The 18,126-nt window shown below is 34.3% G+C and overlaps 1 protein-coding gene across 10 annotated transcripts in view; it reads right to left on the reverse strand.

The window, feature by feature from the left end:
* The window catches only part of CSPP1 (centrosome and spindle pole associated protein 1), a 171,673-nt gene that overhangs the window by 38,771 nt on the left and 114,776 nt on the right, over nt 1-18,126 (reverse strand). For all 10 annotated transcript variants that reach the window (XM_046013000.1, XM_046013031.1, XM_046013022.1 and 7 more), the window contains 4 exons: nt 9,086-9,238; nt 6,096-6,208; nt 2,609-2,758; nt 2,071-2,217 (listed from right to left, as the gene is read on the reverse strand). In XM_046013000.1, coding sequence (XP_045868956.1) covers nt 2,071-2,217; nt 2,609-2,758; nt 6,096-6,208; nt 9,086-9,238 — 563 coding nt within the window. The remainder of the gene's footprint in view (nt 1-2,070; nt 2,218-2,608; nt 2,759-6,095; nt 6,209-9,085; nt 9,239-18,126) is intronic.

Below are 18,126 nucleotides of genomic sequence, written 5' to 3' on the forward strand. Positions count from 1 at the left end.
TAAAAATTCCCAACAAAATGCAATAATAATTACCTGGTTAAAAAACAAAAAAAAACAAAAACAAAACAAAAAACACCCAGACCAGACTATATATATGGAGTTGAACTGTTCATTTTGCATGGTACAAAATCAAATATCACTTTCACTGGTGACTTTGACAAAGTTAGAAATATAAAAGAAAATCTTTTTTCTTAAGACCACTAGATGACCACAAGCACAATTATAAAGACAAAAGAAACCTTCTAAAAGACCACAGAGGATGAAGCATGCTCCACATAGTGAGAAAACAAATAACTATCAAGGAAGCATAAAAGAACAAAAAAGTCAGAAATTCAATTAATATGATCAATATATTGGGTATGATAAAAACAGATAGATTTAGGTATCACTGTTCTAAAGATAATTCTCTGATTAGGATAAAAAACTGAATTAAAAAAAAAACAAAACATAAAACCAAATTCAACAAACCAAATATACAAGCTAAATAAAAAGTAAATGGTGACACAAAAGTAAAAACTAAGAAAATGGACAAAAATATATTATCAGGCATAAATGAATAAAAGAAAAATTACAGCTAGCAATGATAACTTCATCGCTGAAAGCAAAATACATTAAAGGGAATAAAACTGGTTTAAAACTATGGTACTTCACAACTGAACTAGAACAGTCATAAAACTGTATTTTCCTAAGGAAAGCATTTTCTCTTAAACATAGTAAGAAATTGGCAGGAACATAACTGGAAAACTAACAATTATCTTTCATTTTTAAGTAATTTTACAAGAAAATATTCTCTGTGTTTTCCATTCAGCTTTGCTATGAGCCAAACGTGGCTCTAAAAAATATAAATGCTATTAACTTAAAAAATAAATGAATGACATTTCAATAATATTTTAAAAGGCAGAATAAATATATATCCAACTTTAAGAATAAATGGTATTGCCCAGCATTACTAGAACACTGAAAATAAACAAAAAACACAGGTGTTACTTATAAATTTTCTCTCAAATAATGTTTCAACAGATTCTAACTGCCAACACTTCTATCACCATAAAATCCTGGGGTTAGAAATCAATTAGCGTATCTGAACCCATCAAAAATGGCTCACGTTGTCTATAGTGTACCAAACTACATCATAAGTACACTAGATGAGCCCATTGGTTAAAAGTAGTCTTTTTGTGAATGCTGCTTAGAAGAAATAATGTCCGTATAAATTAAATTTCTGAAAACCATTTTCTTAAATTAAATTGGGCTAAATCTACAACACATACAGTTTTTCAAGATGTGGTCCATAGGCCAACTACATCTGAACCCCCAAGAATGCCTGTAAAATGCAGATTCCTGGACTACCCTCAGATTTATTAAAATCACACACTTTGTATATAAGACCTCAAGATACATTTTTAACAAATCCCCAGAGATACTTATGCATATAAAATTTGAAATACAGCTTTGAAAAATGACCAAGGGTATAAACTGGAGCTTCATAGAGGCCAAGTGTCTTCCTAGAGAGAAAACCTCTGTCTGATAACTTTCATTCACCACACATGTAATGGTGAATATCAACCAGTCTCAGATACAGACTTCAAACCAGTCCACTGTGACCCAGCAGTTTCTTTTTAAATTTCCAATTCATCAAGGATAAAAGTGTAAAACAGTAAAAATGAAATACCAAATACATTAAAAATTTTTAAAGACATTACACAATTCAAGTCCAACTTTCTTACAGATCCAACAGATATATAATTACTTTGACAAAATGCTACAAAAGTTTCCAGACACTTTCCATTTCTGTACTTAACTCTTCTCACGAATAGCTGGCTGGGTGCTACTCCACAGACCATGGGAACAAGACTGACTAAGGTAAATAAACCCCTTACATTCCCTGGGGGGCAAAGAGCAGCAAAGCAATGACAAGACCTATATAGGAAGTTCAGTGCGCTGTAATCAGAAGAAGTAGCATGATAGAAGGGAGGAAAGAAAGCATCTCCTCCACTCTCCTTTTTGCTAAGAAGGCCACAGTGAAAGTGGTTTAAACTACAGATTTAATTGACATTTTTGTCTGAAACTTACCTTTGTTTCTTCCCCGATTATATTTTCTCTTGCATAGTAGTGTTGAAGCTGCAGATTATGTTTTTCTTCCTCTTCTTTCTTCTTCCTTTCTGCTTCTTTTCGTCTTTCTTCAGCTAACCGAATCAGCTCTTCATTTTTTAGCCTTTGCTTTAAAATAAAGAGAAAAATACAACACTCCAAACATACATCCTATAGTCCATTCAAATACCTGCTGCCTTATTTGTCTGAAATAAGGAGATAAAATTGAAGACACAGATGATACAGTGTTTTTTAACAAAAAGATGTCTATTTAACAATAAAGTATTAGGCATCTTTTATAACATCCTGGTCAGCCTAAACTAATTTTTGGCTTAAAAAAATCATCACTTATCTCTTTTTTTAACTTAGTTTTTACTTCAATACAATAGTATCCAATAAATGGATACTGATCTGAAATTTTCTAAATGTACTCTAGGATTGTTCTTCTCTGAATACCTTTCCAAGACAAAATAAAAATTTCACTTTCAGGGTAAGTAGAAAAAGTAGGAAAAAAATGCACCTCTTCCTCTTTCTCCCTTTTCTTTTCCTGTTCCTCTTCATACTCTTGCTGAATTCGCGCTCTCTGTTCTGCAAGCCGTTTTTCTTCTTTTTCTTCTGCAATTCTGAGTCTCTCTCGCTCCGCTTCCTCTCTTTGTTTCTTTTCCTCAATCTAAAGAATTAAACCTAGTTACTACTTTGGGAAACTAATGAAAGTTAGAATACCATGTAATATTTTGTAGTATCCTATGAATTCAACATTCATACCCTCTTTTTAAGTTCCTAAATTTTTCAGTTTCCTATATTTTATTAGGGAGGCTACATTGTAATGTTATGAGTAAAATTCTAGCTCCACCAAATACTCACTGAGTAGCTTTAAGGAGACATTCTTACTCAGTTTTGTTATCTGGTAAATAGAGTTAGTAATGTCTATATCTCCAAGGAGTGTTTTATGATCCATACAACAAAACCTCATATTTAACACTCAGTTCCCTCTTCTTCTTACTTACACACACACACACACTCACAATTACAAAGTCACTTCTCCATTACGGGTCACAATCATAAATGGATCACACACCGAAGAAATCCACAGAAATGCCATTCTAATAAAAATGCTACACAGCAGGGGCGCCTGGGTTGCTCAGTGGGTTAAAGCCTCTGCCTTCGGCTCGGATCACGATCCCAGGGTTCTGGGATTGAGCCCTGCATCGGGCTTTCTGCTCAGCAGGGAGCCTGCTTCCCTTCCTCTCTCTGCCTACCTCTCTGCCTACTTGTGATCTCTGTCAAATAAATAAATAAATAAAATCTTTAAAAAAAAAAAATGCTACACAGCAGTTCAACAGAAAGAGGAAATCTATCATCTAGGTCAGCTGTTTTCAAGCTGTATAATACAAAGGTGCATCAAGGGTCCTCCATCTATTTTACCAAATTTTATCCTACAGCTGAAAAGACTAAAGTTAATTATATCTAAAGCGGTAATTAAAAATGGTACATTGCCCATCAAATTCTAACCACATAAAGACCTCTGCTGCATTAACTTTAACAGTATAACTTTTTTATGCATACATGGAGCTAAGGCTTATCTTGCCATCTTGGTACACAGATTTGAAGATTTTATAACATTTCTTTTGACATTTAAGTTTGGGGATACTTCCTGTCTGACACTTTAGTGTTGATAGTAATAATAGATACCATTTAGATATTTTAAAGTTTTGTGTTAGATTTTGCTTGTGAGGGAAAGTTTTAAGGGGCTGCCAAAAGAAAAATATGTAAGCCACCATTCGAGAGCAATCCATTCACAGGTACACTGAGGATTTATGGGCTGAGAGAACTGAAGGCTAAACTTCGTATAAAACTAACATAGCCAAACCTTCCCCTACTACTATTTTCCAGAGGGAAAGACTCTTAGAGCCCTCCAATTTAAATGCGTATGATACAGGTATGATACTTAAAGTCAGGAGACCTGGATTCAAGCACTGGCCTCACAATTTGCTGGCTCTGCCACCACGGGTAAGCGTCCTAACCTGGATTTTAGTTGCATGTCATAAACCAGAAATAATAATACATTCCTCGGTGAGCCTGAAGATTAATGAGATATTACATGCAAAAGTACCTTCTAAATAATAAAAGGCTATATAATTTCAAGATTGTTTTTCCCCCTTAATTCTACCCTAAACCAAGCTAACACTTGTTAAGTATAATAGGAGTTACATAATTTTGACTTGCTGTCATTATGGGCAGTATAGAACAGGGCCTTTCAAGTTCTATAGGTGACTCTCTGACCCTCAATCAGCAGCTATATGAGTGGCCAATACTGTAGGACTTTTTTTTTTTTTTTTAAGATTTTATTTATTTCTTTGACAGACAGAGAGATCACAAGTAGGCAGAGAAGCAGGTGGCGGGGGGCGGGGGGCGGGGGGGGAGCAGGCTCCCTGCTCAGCCCGATGCTGGGCTGGATCCTAGGACCTTGAGATCATGACCTGAGCTGAAGGCACCCCCTGAGCCACCCATCAGTGACCTGAGCCACCTAGGTGCCCCTTGTAGGGACTTCTGACGCCACTCTCTTGCATTCACTATCTCTATCCATTCTGCCGATTCTTACAAAATTCTTTCCATCCATTTCCATTGTTGCCACTCTAGTAAAATACCCCTGCTTCCGATTTTTTAAATCCCTCAAAAATACATCTTAAACACTAATGCCAGATCAGTCACCCCATTTCCATTACATCACTGCCTTATTGAAGAGTCCACAATAATTAGGATTAGAAAGTTGACATATTTAAGTAGAACCTTTTTAAGGAGAATTTAAGAGGTTGGGATTAGACTGGATAGCCTTGATATTGGACTAAGGAATTTGGATATTTTCTGTAGAAAAGAAAAGTTACTACCAATTTTTGAGATAACATGCGAAATCATATCAAAAGGAGACCACCCAGCCCACAGGATGAATCTGATAATGGGATGTTAAGGGGCATGGAGGTGAGAAGAAAATTAGGAGTCCTTCTCTTTCACTTCAGGCTCCACCCCTAGTATTCAGCACAAAAGCAGACCCAGTATGGGTAATTCAATAATTCTGTTTGTTTAATAAACCCTGGATACTCAAGTGTCTTCCTTTGGGCATTTCTACCATTTTTTAAATGCTATTTGCTTACATACATAAATGAGGCACAATGGCAAAATGTGATTACATCTGATTTTTAATAATTTACAAACTCTAGTGAGTCAAGAATATATCATTTGGAAAAAAAACCTGATTTTCTACTAACCCATTAAGCATCTAGGCATATTCATTCTATGCCTAATAAGTGAATATTTTATTTCATTCAGTTTTAGAAATGTCAGCATTCTTTAACAATTAATGATTTAATAAAGTTTAGAAAGGAGTAAGACAACTGGCATGCCTAACATGTCTCTATATTCCTTTTTCAGATATAAATGAAATAATATCATTTTAATACTACCTATATCTGATGTAAATTAGATTATCTTAAATAACTGTGGAGACATTTTAGAATTTATTCTTTTTTTTTTTAAGATTTTATTTATTTAATTGACAGAGAGATCACAAGTAGGCAGAGAGGCAGGCAGAGAGAGAGGAGGAAGCAGGCTCCCTGCAGAGCAGAGAGCCCGATGCGGGGCTCGATCCCAGGACCCTGAGATCATGACCTGAGCCGAAGGCAGCGGCTTAATCCACTGAGCCACCCAGGCGCCCCTAGAATTTATTCTTTATCCTGTGAATAAAATCTTTGCAAGTTTAGTTTATTAAATTCTAACAAAACGTGGCGCCTGGGTGGCTCACAGGGTTAAGCCTCTGCCCTCAGCTCAAGTCATGATCTCAGAGTCCCTCGATGGAGCCCCACATCAGGCTCTCTGCTCAGCAGGGAGCCTGCTTTCCCCACTCTCTCTGCCTGTCTCTCTGCCTACTTGTGATCTCTCTGTCAAATAAATAAAATCTTTTAAAAATTTTTTAACAAAACTTTGAAACTATGATAAAATAAACACTTCACCTGAAAACGAAGAAAATTCTTGTATAATTCTTGCTGTTTAATCTGAAGTTCAGTTGGAGGCTCACAAAATATATTTCCCCGAGCAAAAGGGGAGCTCTGTGTTTGCATATAACCTTGAAGGAGAAATTTTGCAAAAAACATACCATTACTCGATGGTTAGAAAATATAAAGGTTAAAAAATAAATTTTGCTACTAATTCCATATTGTGAATATATGGGCTAACTACAGAAGTTGAGAGGTCAAAAATCAGAAGAGGAAGGCTGAGATTAGAATCTGAAGACCAGCTGAAAACTAATGAAAGAAAGGAAAATGGTGAAACAAAAATATAGTTGAAAAATCTACTGTGTCTATACCTGAAAGACAGCAAGGAAACAAAGATAATAGCCTAAACAACTTTAACTACAGCAAAGACTTTAAAGTAAATTTATATAAGAAAAAAGTACATTTTAATTCTTATGTAAATACCCTCTTCTTAAGAATATTCTTAATTATATATTAAAATCTTGTACATATACATATATTTTAAAATTTTGTGTTCTAAGACAAATCAGTAATTTCAAGTATTTCCATCTATGGTTCACAATAGATTAGAAAGCCAGCTCTGAAAACATTTTTATAAACTAGAATGATTCTTTTATCACGGCAATAATTTTTTTAAAAAATTCAAAGTAATGGGATATAACATGAACAATAAAAATATGCTATATGTTCCTATAAATAGGATAATACTCTGGGGAAGGATTAAATGATTTCATAAAGGCAACCTGAAAAATAATTATACCCCAGGAGTCTCTCTTCAAATGCAGGAAAGCCTCGCATAACTTTTTATATTATTTTTTAGTTACTTAGTCCTGATACCATCAATCTAAAGCATTTCTTTCTCTCACTCATGCTTTGCAGTTTAGCTGCCATTTAGGCCTATTTTGCCTTTGTGCTTAAGTTTACTAATGCTTACTTGAATAGATCAGCAGAAAGTCAACTCAATACTTAAAATGTTATAAAGAAAAAAGGTGGATTAACAAAACAAAATTAAGTTTTCAAAAATAAGGATTTTTTAAAAAATAAATACATTACGAAAATAAAATGATAGAGAAACACATGCTCTAACCCAATGTATCTAGGTATCATAATAAGCAAACACTAAGTCATATTAGTATGGACTTCATAAATATGGTTCTTCATCCTAGAACCATAAAGTAAAAGAAAAAAATGAACTTTAGGAAAGGCCTCAAACAGGACTAATGAAGAGAAAACATAAGCACACATTATAACATTCAATTTTAAGATATATTCAAGTTCCCTAAGGCCTTTAAAATATTAAATGCCACATGCGTATGTGTATGTGTAAACACACATATACATATATACACATACACAGCACCAAAACCCTGGCATTGTTCAGAAAGGCAATAGGCAGTTAATTCTGCTGTGATATTTAATCATTCAGCTTGTTTTCTTGGGAAAGCATTCAGCGTGTTTTCTTGGGAAAGGGTCACAGAAACTTGATTTTTTCCAGTGTTTTTGTTTGATAAGCAAGGTTAAGTTTCTGCTTGATAAGCAGAGCTAGATGCCTAAATCATTATTAACATGATAGAGAAAGTTCTGAGTGAAGGCACAACTACAAACACCAGGTGTGGAAGAAAGGGTAGAGAAGGAGTATGTAGAACTGGGATCTCAATACAGACTGGTAGAAGAAAGAAGCGAAGAGAAAAATAATGATGTATCCAAAGAAGTCAAAATTCCCTTCAATAAAATGAAAGGTGTTTTTACTGCACAATGAATTAATACAAAGAGTGGAAGTCAAGTTATTAACTACATAAAAATTTAAAAATTCAATTTTAGTGCTCCAAAAATGAAGACTGGATCCACTAGGTAAAAATCTATTGTGGATTAAAGTAAGAAAGCACTTTCTCATAATTAGAGATCCAACAGTGGTACAAGCTGTCCATGGAAACCACAAGTAGCACATCTCCTAAAATGTTCAAAGAGCACAGAGATTAGGGCTACCATCAAAGATGAAAGGCTGGTGATTCTAATCATAGCTGCCTATTTAATGTGCCTGTTTGGACAGGCAGTCATGGGTTAAAAATTTTTAAAAAAATTTGAAGACTAAATGATTAGTCAGGAATATTTTAGGACTTTCTAATGTAAATAGTCTAAAATCAAAACTTTAGTGGAAGTACAAAAATAGAATTTGTAGTAAATAAATGATTACTTTTACAGGCATCAAAATACAGTGCAAGGTGATAGATACATCTTTTAAATTTCCTTTTTAAAATATGTAACATATTTTCATATAAACTTGATAAAGAAAGATGACAACTTTCCCTGTCAAATCATAAAGAAAGGTACTGAATAATTTCCTATTTATAGAACCTTCAATTAAAGGATGTTGTTCGATAAAAAATCAAAAATATTGCTTAAAAAAGGGAGATGTGACCAGATACAGAATTAAACTTTTAAAAAAATTAAACTTCATTTCTTTGTCCTTTGTGGTTTCACAAGGGAAGGCAAATGATTACAAAATAAGAAAAAAATAAAATTAACAACTAAAATAAAAATAATAAAAATAAGCAATTTATTTGTACAATATATCATATCACATCTGATGCATTTTCACTAATTCAAATAGTTATGGGTATAAGAAGCAAGAGAGACTATTTGTCTATGCGTGAAGAGACTATTTGATTTTAAGAAAGTCTTCCCACCAGCAAAATAAAAATGTTAACAGCAGCTAAAGTATCCATAAGTTATAAGGCTGAGAAGAAATACACAGTATTAAGAAGCAAAGTATATTTCCCTATTCACTTTTGTCAAAATATTTAAGAAAAGGTATTATAAATAACATGAACAATGTGTTATGCATCTTGACTCAGTGTAACCAAGTTCTCAAAATCACAATATGACCTTTGTCAGGCAAGAGAAGAGAAATGTTACGGAACAACTTTAGAAACGTCAACAAACAAAAAAAATAGAATGTGATTAAAAACCTGAGTTTTTATTTGTAGAATCTTCTAGGTTCTCAGCATTTGAGGTGGCTAAATTTTGGTCTAGAGATACAACAGCCCTTTTATCTTCATATGTTCTTGCATCTGGGTTATGGTAGGCATCTATATTTTGTCTGTGCATCCTATTCAAATCAGCTGAGAGGGAAAAATAAGCCATTTATTTCAACACATACACTTTTGTAATTAGTATGCTTAATACATTTTCTTAAAGTAGAGAATCAGAGAAAAAAACAACAGGACAGAGTTGGAATAAATCAATGGTGTCTTGGTGCCCTGAAAATAGAAACATAATTATTAAAACTTGTACAATTTTCAAAAAATAACTTATAAAATAAACTCAAAATCAGTCGAGAGCTTAAGAATGTCAGTAAATCTTTGACAACTCATAAAAACTATATTCATATCTATGTTACTTAAGAAGATGGCATCTCTTTAATACAGAACAGCAACAATTCAAAATAAGTCATAGTGAAATTTATTCAACCACATTAGTATTAGTAATGAGAAAATATAATCATGTACTGCAGAGTTTTAAAGTATATCCATAAACTCTTTTGATGGTCTTCCCTTAAAAGATGGAGTTCATATCCCACATGGTTTTGAAAGAGTCACTATTTCTCTCATGCAGTGAACATACGATGCTTTTACTGAGGAAGAGGCAGAAAAAAATGTTTACCATCTCACTTTGTACTTTAAGAGATGTCTATAACATTAGCTCTTGATTCAGAAATTATAAATAAAGCTGTTTTATCTTCCAATGTTACTGAAAAAAAAAAAAAAGATGGAGTTCAATTCCCCTCCCTTTAAGTATAAGCCAAAGTTAGTAACTCACTTCTTATGAATAAAATATTGCAGGATGATGGCATATGACTTCCAAGACAACTTCATAAAAGACATTATGGTTTCCACTTTGCTTGATCTACTGGATCACTTATTCTGAAGAAAGCCAGCTACTCTATCATAATGGCACTGATGGAACCCTATGGAAAGGCCCCTATGACAAGGAAGGGAGGTTTTCTGAGCCATGTGAAGGAGCCATATTGAAAATGAATTCTCCAGTCCCAGTCAAGCCTTCATATGACTATAGCCCTAGCTGCCATTTTGGATCCCAAACTCATGAAAGATGCTGAGATAGAAATACCCAGCTAACCCATTCAAAAACTGACTTACAGAACTCCAAGATAATATTTGTTATATTAAAACATTACATGTTGCATAATTTGTCACAAAGCAGTAGATACCATATACAGATCACAAAAATCTGAGCACAAAGAATCAGTTAAAACAACAAGTCAATCTTAAAAACAAGCTGTAACAAAATAAAAAATAGTTCTTCTCCACAAAACAACTGGGATAATTAGGGACTAGCTGAAATCACAGAGAAACTGATTGCAAAAAGAACTGCCAAGAATTGGTAAGGCTAAAGTAGCTAGGTACTCCTGCAATTATCACCAAATCCTGGGATCTATCTGGATATGGAAGGTAAATGAAAACAGAAGGATGATGATAAAGTTGAGGTCATGAACTAACAGCTGTGGTCCCTAAAGTCACCAAATTACATAAAAAAACTCAAATAGGAGATCACTATCTCATCATCCAATATTCACTAGAACAGCGTAAGAGCACTCCATATAAATGAGAAGTCACTACAAATAATACATACAGTATTCTTCCATTTTCTATTAGAAGAATATGGTATATCAAGCTCACTTCTTCTAAGATGATAACCTGAGCTGTTACCAAGTTAACGAATGCTCAGGGAATGCAATCTCATTTTGATATTCACTTAGACAAACCATAAATTAAGAGATAAAGTAAACAAACACATGAACATGTTTTACTTCACTGTTGTGATTATACACAGTCCTCTCAATGCCAATAAGTGAACGTATTTATGTAAAAAGAAGCTGATGTCAGCAGAATGTATAATTAGTTAAGGCCTTAATTAGTTAAGGATTAAACAATCACGACAACTCCATATTGTTACTTATTGAAAAACACTATCAATCAAGTAGTCACTCCTTATCTGTCTTTCTGTGAGGTGGTTTGAATAATAAAAGGTTTAAAATCAGCTAAAAATCAGAATTAAAAAAGGCACTTTGGCGAAGAGTATAATTTGTCAACTGCAAAGATGCCACTGAAAAATGGCCTTTATTTAAAATGTATACCATATCATTTAATATAAAATTGCTAGCATTATAGAATAATTCTACAAAGAAGAGAATAACAAAAGAAAATATTACAGATTAACAAATGGGAAAATAGTCCTACTCTCTGAACAATTTATCAGACCAGGACTAAATCATGTGATAGCTACAGTAAACAATATTTGAAACTTTTTCACTCCTTATTTAATTATCTTCTTTTATAAGCCTACTTGAAATTAAATTTTTATTTTTTAAGATTTACTTAATTATTTTAGAGAGACAGACAGCAAACATGCACATGCATGACCTGGGAGAGGAGCAGAGGGAAAGAGAGAAGGAGAGAAGGAGACTCCTATCTGAGCACAGAGCCCACCATGGGGTTTGATCCCATGACCCTGATACCATGATGATGCTCCAATCCCACGATCCTGGTATCATGATCTAAGCCAAAATCAAGACTCAATCAATCAACTGACTAGCCACTCAGGTGCCCCATCAAATAAATTTTGTGAGTTAGCTGGGGTGCCTGGGTGGCTCAGTGGGTTAAAGCCTCTGCCTTCAGCTCAGGTCATGATCTCAGGGTCCTGGGATCGAGCCCCACATCGGGCCCTCTGCTTAGCAGGGAGCCTGCTTCCTCCTTTGTCTCTCTCTCTGCCTGCCTCTCTGCCTACTTGTGATCTCTGTCTGCCAAATAAATAAATAAAATCTTAAAAAAAAAAAATTTGTGTGTGTGAGTTAGCTGTTGGTTGATGGAAAATGCCAAAACATTTTAAGAAAATGTCTGAAAATATTTCTATAGACCCAAGATTATTCAGCGATCATGACTGATTATACGAACTCTTCTACAATTCAGAGAGCTAAAGAAAATTTCCAACTCTAATTTGACTAATAACACATATTTCAAAATTAACTTAAAATATACACACTTAAGATCACAGTCTCTAAGGCAAATGAAAATCTAACTGGTGACTTATAAATCTCATGAACTTAAAAATATTAAAATAACAAAAAGTATATTCTCTGACTAAAGAGAACATATACTAGAAGTGATCAGCAGAAAGTTACTTGGAAAATACCCAAATATATGGAAATTTTAAAAACTCAGGTCTAAATAATAGGTCAAAGAAAAATCACAAAATTAGAAAAGTTAATTGAATGAAAATGAAAATACCACATATCAAAATGTGTGCTATAGTTAAAGCCATACTCAAAAGGAAATTTGTAACATTATTTATTTATTTATTTATTTAAGATTTTTTTTTAAAAAAGGAAGAAAAAGAAAATTCCCTGCCCAGATGGCTTCACTGGTAAATTCTAGCAACAAAACAGGAAACTTTTCCCTACTCATGTTGATGCCAGGATGAAAGAGCAGCTCAACGTTTAAAAAATTAGTCAGTGTGGGGCACCTGGGAGGCTCAGTTGGATGAGCATCTGCCTTAGGCTCAGGTCACGATCCCAGAGTCCTGGGATTGAGCCCCCTTTCGGGCTCCCTGCTCACCAGAGACTCTGAGGTTCTCTCCCACTTCGGCTGCCTGCTGCTCTGCCTACTTGTGCTATCTCTCTGTCAAATAAATAATAAATTAAATCTTAAAAAAAAAATTAGTCAATGTAACTCACCATGTATCAATAAAGAAAGATGAAATTATCACTTCAAAAGATGTAGAAAAGCACTTGACAAAATTCAACACATATTCATGTGAAAAGTATGAGGAGGAATAGAAGAGAATGTCCTAGACCTGATTAAAGAAAAAAATCTATGGAAAAACCTATAGCCAACATTACACTGAATGGTGAAAAGACTGAATGCTTTCCACCTAAAATCGGACAAGAAAAGGCCATCTGTTCTCATGATTTCTAGGCATTGTACTGGAGTTCCAAACAAGTGCAAAACATAAGCAAAATAACTAAAAGGTAGGGAAAGGAAGGCAATGGAAAGGAAGAAGTGAAACTGTTTGCAAATAACATGATTGCCTACATTAAAAAATCCCAAAAAAACTACAAAAAAAAAAGACTACTAAAGCTAATGCATTAAGCAAGAACACAGAAAAATCAACTATACTTCTATACACGAGCAATGAAAAAATGACTACTGATAATTTTAAATGTATTATTTAACATTTAAAATAGCATTAAAATACATGAAATACTTATGGATACAATTAATATATTACAATACCTGAAAACTGCAAAATACTGCTAAAAGATGTTAACTATGAGTAATAAGTAGATAAATATTCCACATTCATGGATCAAAAGACTCAATATAGTTAAGATGCTGGCTGTCCCAAATTGATCTTTTTGTAAATGAAATCTCAGTGAAAATCCTACCACACTTTTTTGTTGAGACTGGCAAACTGATAGTAAAATTTATATGAAAATAGAAGGGAGGGAAGTCAAGTAGACAAAACAATCTTGAGAAAAAAGAACAAAGTTGGAAGACTCACATTTCTCAATTTCAAAACTTACTACAAAGCTATAGTAATCAAGAGAGTATAATATGGGCATAATGATAGACATCTAGATCAATGGAACAGAACATTAAAGGGTCCATAAATAATTTTGTGGTCAACTGATTTTCAACAAGCATATCAAGGCAATTCAATGTACAAAATGTTCTAAAATTGACTTTGTGATTGTAGCACAGCTCTGTGAATATACTAAAAACTACTAAACTGTATATTTTATTTTCTTTTAAATATTTTACTTATTTATTTGTCAGAGAGAGAGAGAGAGTACAAGCAGGGGGAGCAGCAGGCAGAGGGAGAAGCAGGCTCCCTCTAAGCAAGGAGCCCAATGTGGGACTCGATCTCAGGACCCCGGGATTATGACCCAGGCCGAAGACAGATGCTCAGCCAACTGAGCCACCCAGGCATTGTATACTTTAAAGGGATAAACATTTCATGGGAAATGAGAGCTCATTAAATTAAAATTTTAATTTCTCATTTAGAACACTGTGCTAGATTACTGAAGATGTTAACATCATGGGAAGCTAGGTGAAGGATACGCTCTATATCTTTGCAACTCTTCTCTAAGTCTTGAATTATTTCAAAATAAAAACTTTTTTTTTGTTTGTTTGCTTTTTTTTTTTTTTTTTAAACCACAATGAGATGTCCTACCTACTTAACAGAAAGGCTAAATACAAGGGCTGATGAGAATGTAATGCAACCAGAAATCTTGTGCTTTGCTGGTAAGAATGCACAACCACTTTGGAAAATGATCTAGCAGTTTCTTACAAAGTTAAACATACACTTACTTACTATACATCCCAGGAATTCCATTCCTATGCATTTAGCCAGGAAAGATGAAATTTTATGTGCACGTAAAGACCTGAAGGTGAATGTTTATAACAGCTTTATTTATAACAGCCTGAACTGTGAACAAGCCAAATACCCATCAACTGGTAAAAGGATACACAATCACGGTACCTCCAGGTAGTAGAGTCCTATTTAGTAATAAAAAGAAGTAAACTACAGACATATACAACATGGATAAACCACTAAAACTAAGGAAAAAGGGACACAAAAGGCAAAACTATTTTGTCAGAATGCAGATCAGAGGTTGGCAAGGGTTGGATAAATTGGAAATGTTCTGTATCTTGATTGTGACAGTGGCTCCTGGAATCAGTTGTCAAAACTCACTGAATAATACACTTTAAAAAGGGTGAATTGTGTCAAATGCAAATTGTGTCTCAATAATCAACATAAAAACAAACATAAATCTAACTGGGGCAAACACTATACATAAAAGAAATACAAATACTAAATCAAATATATGTGAAGAAACATTTAATCTCACTATTAATCAGTTAGAACTAAAATACTTCTGCTATCTTTCAAATTGGTTAAGTATTTTTTAATTTTATTGATTTTTTTGGAGTAGTTGTTTTTTTTTTTTAATTTATTTATTTGACAGAGAGAAATCACAACTAGGCAGAGAGGCAGGCAGAGAGAGAGAAGGAAGCAGGCTCCCCGCGGAGCAGAGAGCCCGATGTGGGGCTGGATCCCAGGACCTTGAGATCATGACCTGAGCCGAAGGCAGAGGCTTTAACCCACTGAGCTACCCAGGCGCCCCATGGAGTAGTTTTTAAGAATTTTAACATATGATAGATTCCTGGAACATCAATATCCCTAAAATCATTTTAAGAATATACATGCATATAACCTTTAGAAAGGGGCTTCTTTCACTTAGCGTAATTTCTTAGAAGAGTCTTTCAAGTTGTTATGTGCATCAATAGTTCATTTTTTTAACTACTAGGTAGCAACCCATGGTATGAATGTACCACAGTTTGTTTATTCATTCACCCATTAAAAGTCATTAGAATATAGTTTGTTTGTTTTATGGAACTTAAAAAAAAAGAACTTTAATGAAAAAAGAGCTAAGAAGAGAAACCGATTTTTAAGTGTCACACAAATAATAAAAATGAGAAATATTTACTTTAAAAGGGAGGGTTGGTGCCAAAAAAAAAAAGGTTGGTGCTATTCTAGTCATCTGGGTAATAGATTTGAATATTTTATTAATAACTACTTCCCCTTATAGACATCTTCCCCAAAGAACTAAGGATAAACATTAAATTTCCTTAATTTTTTTGTAATAAAAGATCAAAGATAAAACAGGAGTAACTAGAGAAGTCAGCAGCCAAATTAAAGTGGGCCAACAGAAAGTACAGAAATTACATAATCTTGGTCATTACATGAAGTAAACAAGAATACAGATCTTTACAACATGTTTCAAATAGAACAGATAAATTACATTCCCTCCCTTCCCTCCCTCTCCAAAACAGATCAAGTCACAGACAGATAACCCTTAAGGGATGAGTTTACTTGCTTTGAAAATACCATTTAAAAAAGAGTTCCACTGTATTTGATAAAATAGTATACTTTTCTATCACATGGCATGACTGTTGCATTAAATAAGCAAAGTAAACATTACTGCTAAAAATGAGAAACACAGAAAAGTCTGCTTCATTACTATTAGGTCAAACAATTCTAAAACAGTATTTTATAATTCAATAATCCACATTTATCCTACTCCCTTCCACCAACTAAACACATACAGAACAACATAATTGTATTGTGTGAACTGGAAATAATCTTAGAGGCAAGCTTGAAAGTTCTAGGAAATTATTCTATTCCAGTGTTTACCAAAGTTTCAGTCATTTAAGTACCTCCTTCCTAGTAACTACTATGTTTCTATCAATTCACAATTTAAATTCACTACAGCAAAGACTTGACTAGATGCTTATCATTCTCATATCCTCTTCCTAGGCACTATAATTAGGTCTCCTTATAATTAGGTCTGAATATTGGAGCAAAGAGACAAAGCAATATTCCCTCCACTTCTAGGCCAGAACCCCCACAAAATTCTCAACTAATTCTCCGAGCACTAAACCCTGTTTGGCTGCTAGAAGTGAAGGATTTCAAAGTGGAGGAATGATACAAGAAAAGAGCCCTGAATTCCTGAGTCACCTCTTGGAGGAGACCCACTCAAAGAGCATCAGAATGAGACATAAGTGAGGGGCACCTGGGTGGCTCAGTGGGTTAAAGCCTCTGCCTTCAGCTCAGGTCATGATCCCAGGGTCCTGGGATGGAGTTCCGCATTGAGCTCTCTGCTCAGCAGGGAGCCTGCTTCCTCCTCTCTCTCTCTCTACCTGCCTCTCTGCCTGCTTGTGATCTCTGTCTGTCAAATAAATAAATAAATAAATACTTTAAAAAAAAAAAAATGAGACATAAGTGAGAAGTAAGTTTTACAGTCTTAAGCCTTCAGCCTCAAGCTTCTGATAATTAGGGGGTGTTTGTTAAAGCACTTTTTGTTAAATGCCTGAGCTAATTAATACCTGTACTTTAAAAAGAAATATTATAGCACTATCCAATGAAAAACCAGTTTTTTAAAATATATATTCAAATCAACATTTAACTTTTTAAGATAAGAAATGTTTTATCTATGTATCATCTAAAACCACCTCATCTATAAAAAGAGTAAGGGTTCCAGTCTTCAAAACCATGAACAAAGTATGAGGTGAAGATAGGAAAGGAACAAATCCTTTGGGAAGAAAAGATGTATCTTAGTAATTTAAGTGGGTCTCAAACACATCTTTTTAAAAAGCCACCCTTAACAAAGCAAAAGCATAATATTTAAGAACTTTTTTTTTTTTTAAAGATTTTATTTAGAGAGAATTTAGAGAATGAGAGGGAAGCAGGCTCCCTGCCGAGCAGAGAGCCCGATGCGGGACTCAATTCCAGGACCCTGGGATCACGACCTGAGCCGAAGGCAGCGGCTTAACCAACTGAGCCACCCAGGCGCCCCAATATTTAAGAACTCTTAATAACTTGATAACCAGAAAATACTCTGACTACATCCCTCAACTATCCCTATAATAATGTGTAATACTTGAAGAACAAAATGAAATCTACATTTTTACCATTTACTGGGTTTCTATTATTCATTTCTCTATTCTGATAAAACAATTTTCAAAAACCTTTCTTTGTCTATTTTTATCCTGATCTAAAAGTTAATCAGAGACCATCCCAATATATATAACAAGTTGTATAAGACCTTTTTTTTTTCCAAAGAGCTGGCTATTGTTGTTTTTATCTCAAACTTTTTTTTTAAGAGGGGGAGAGAGAGTATGTGACAGTTGGGGGGTGGGGGTCAGGAAGAGGGAGAGAGAGAGAGAGAAAGAATCTAAAGCAGGCTACATACCCACAACAGAGCCCAAGGTGGGACTCGATCTCACAACCCTAAAATCATGACCTGAGTTGAAATCAAGAGTCAGACGCTTAACCAACTAAGAGACCCAAGCACCCCTCTAGATCAAATATTTTTGAGAGTACATAACTTAAAGACAAATCAATATGTTTCTGCAACTTACCAGAAAGT

Source organism: Meles meles, chromosome 1, assembly GCF_922984935.1.
Source record: "Meles meles chromosome 1, mMelMel3.1 paternal haplotype, whole genome shotgun sequence".
Lineage (NCBI taxonomy): Eukaryota > Metazoa > Chordata > Mammalia > Carnivora > Mustelidae > Meles > Meles meles.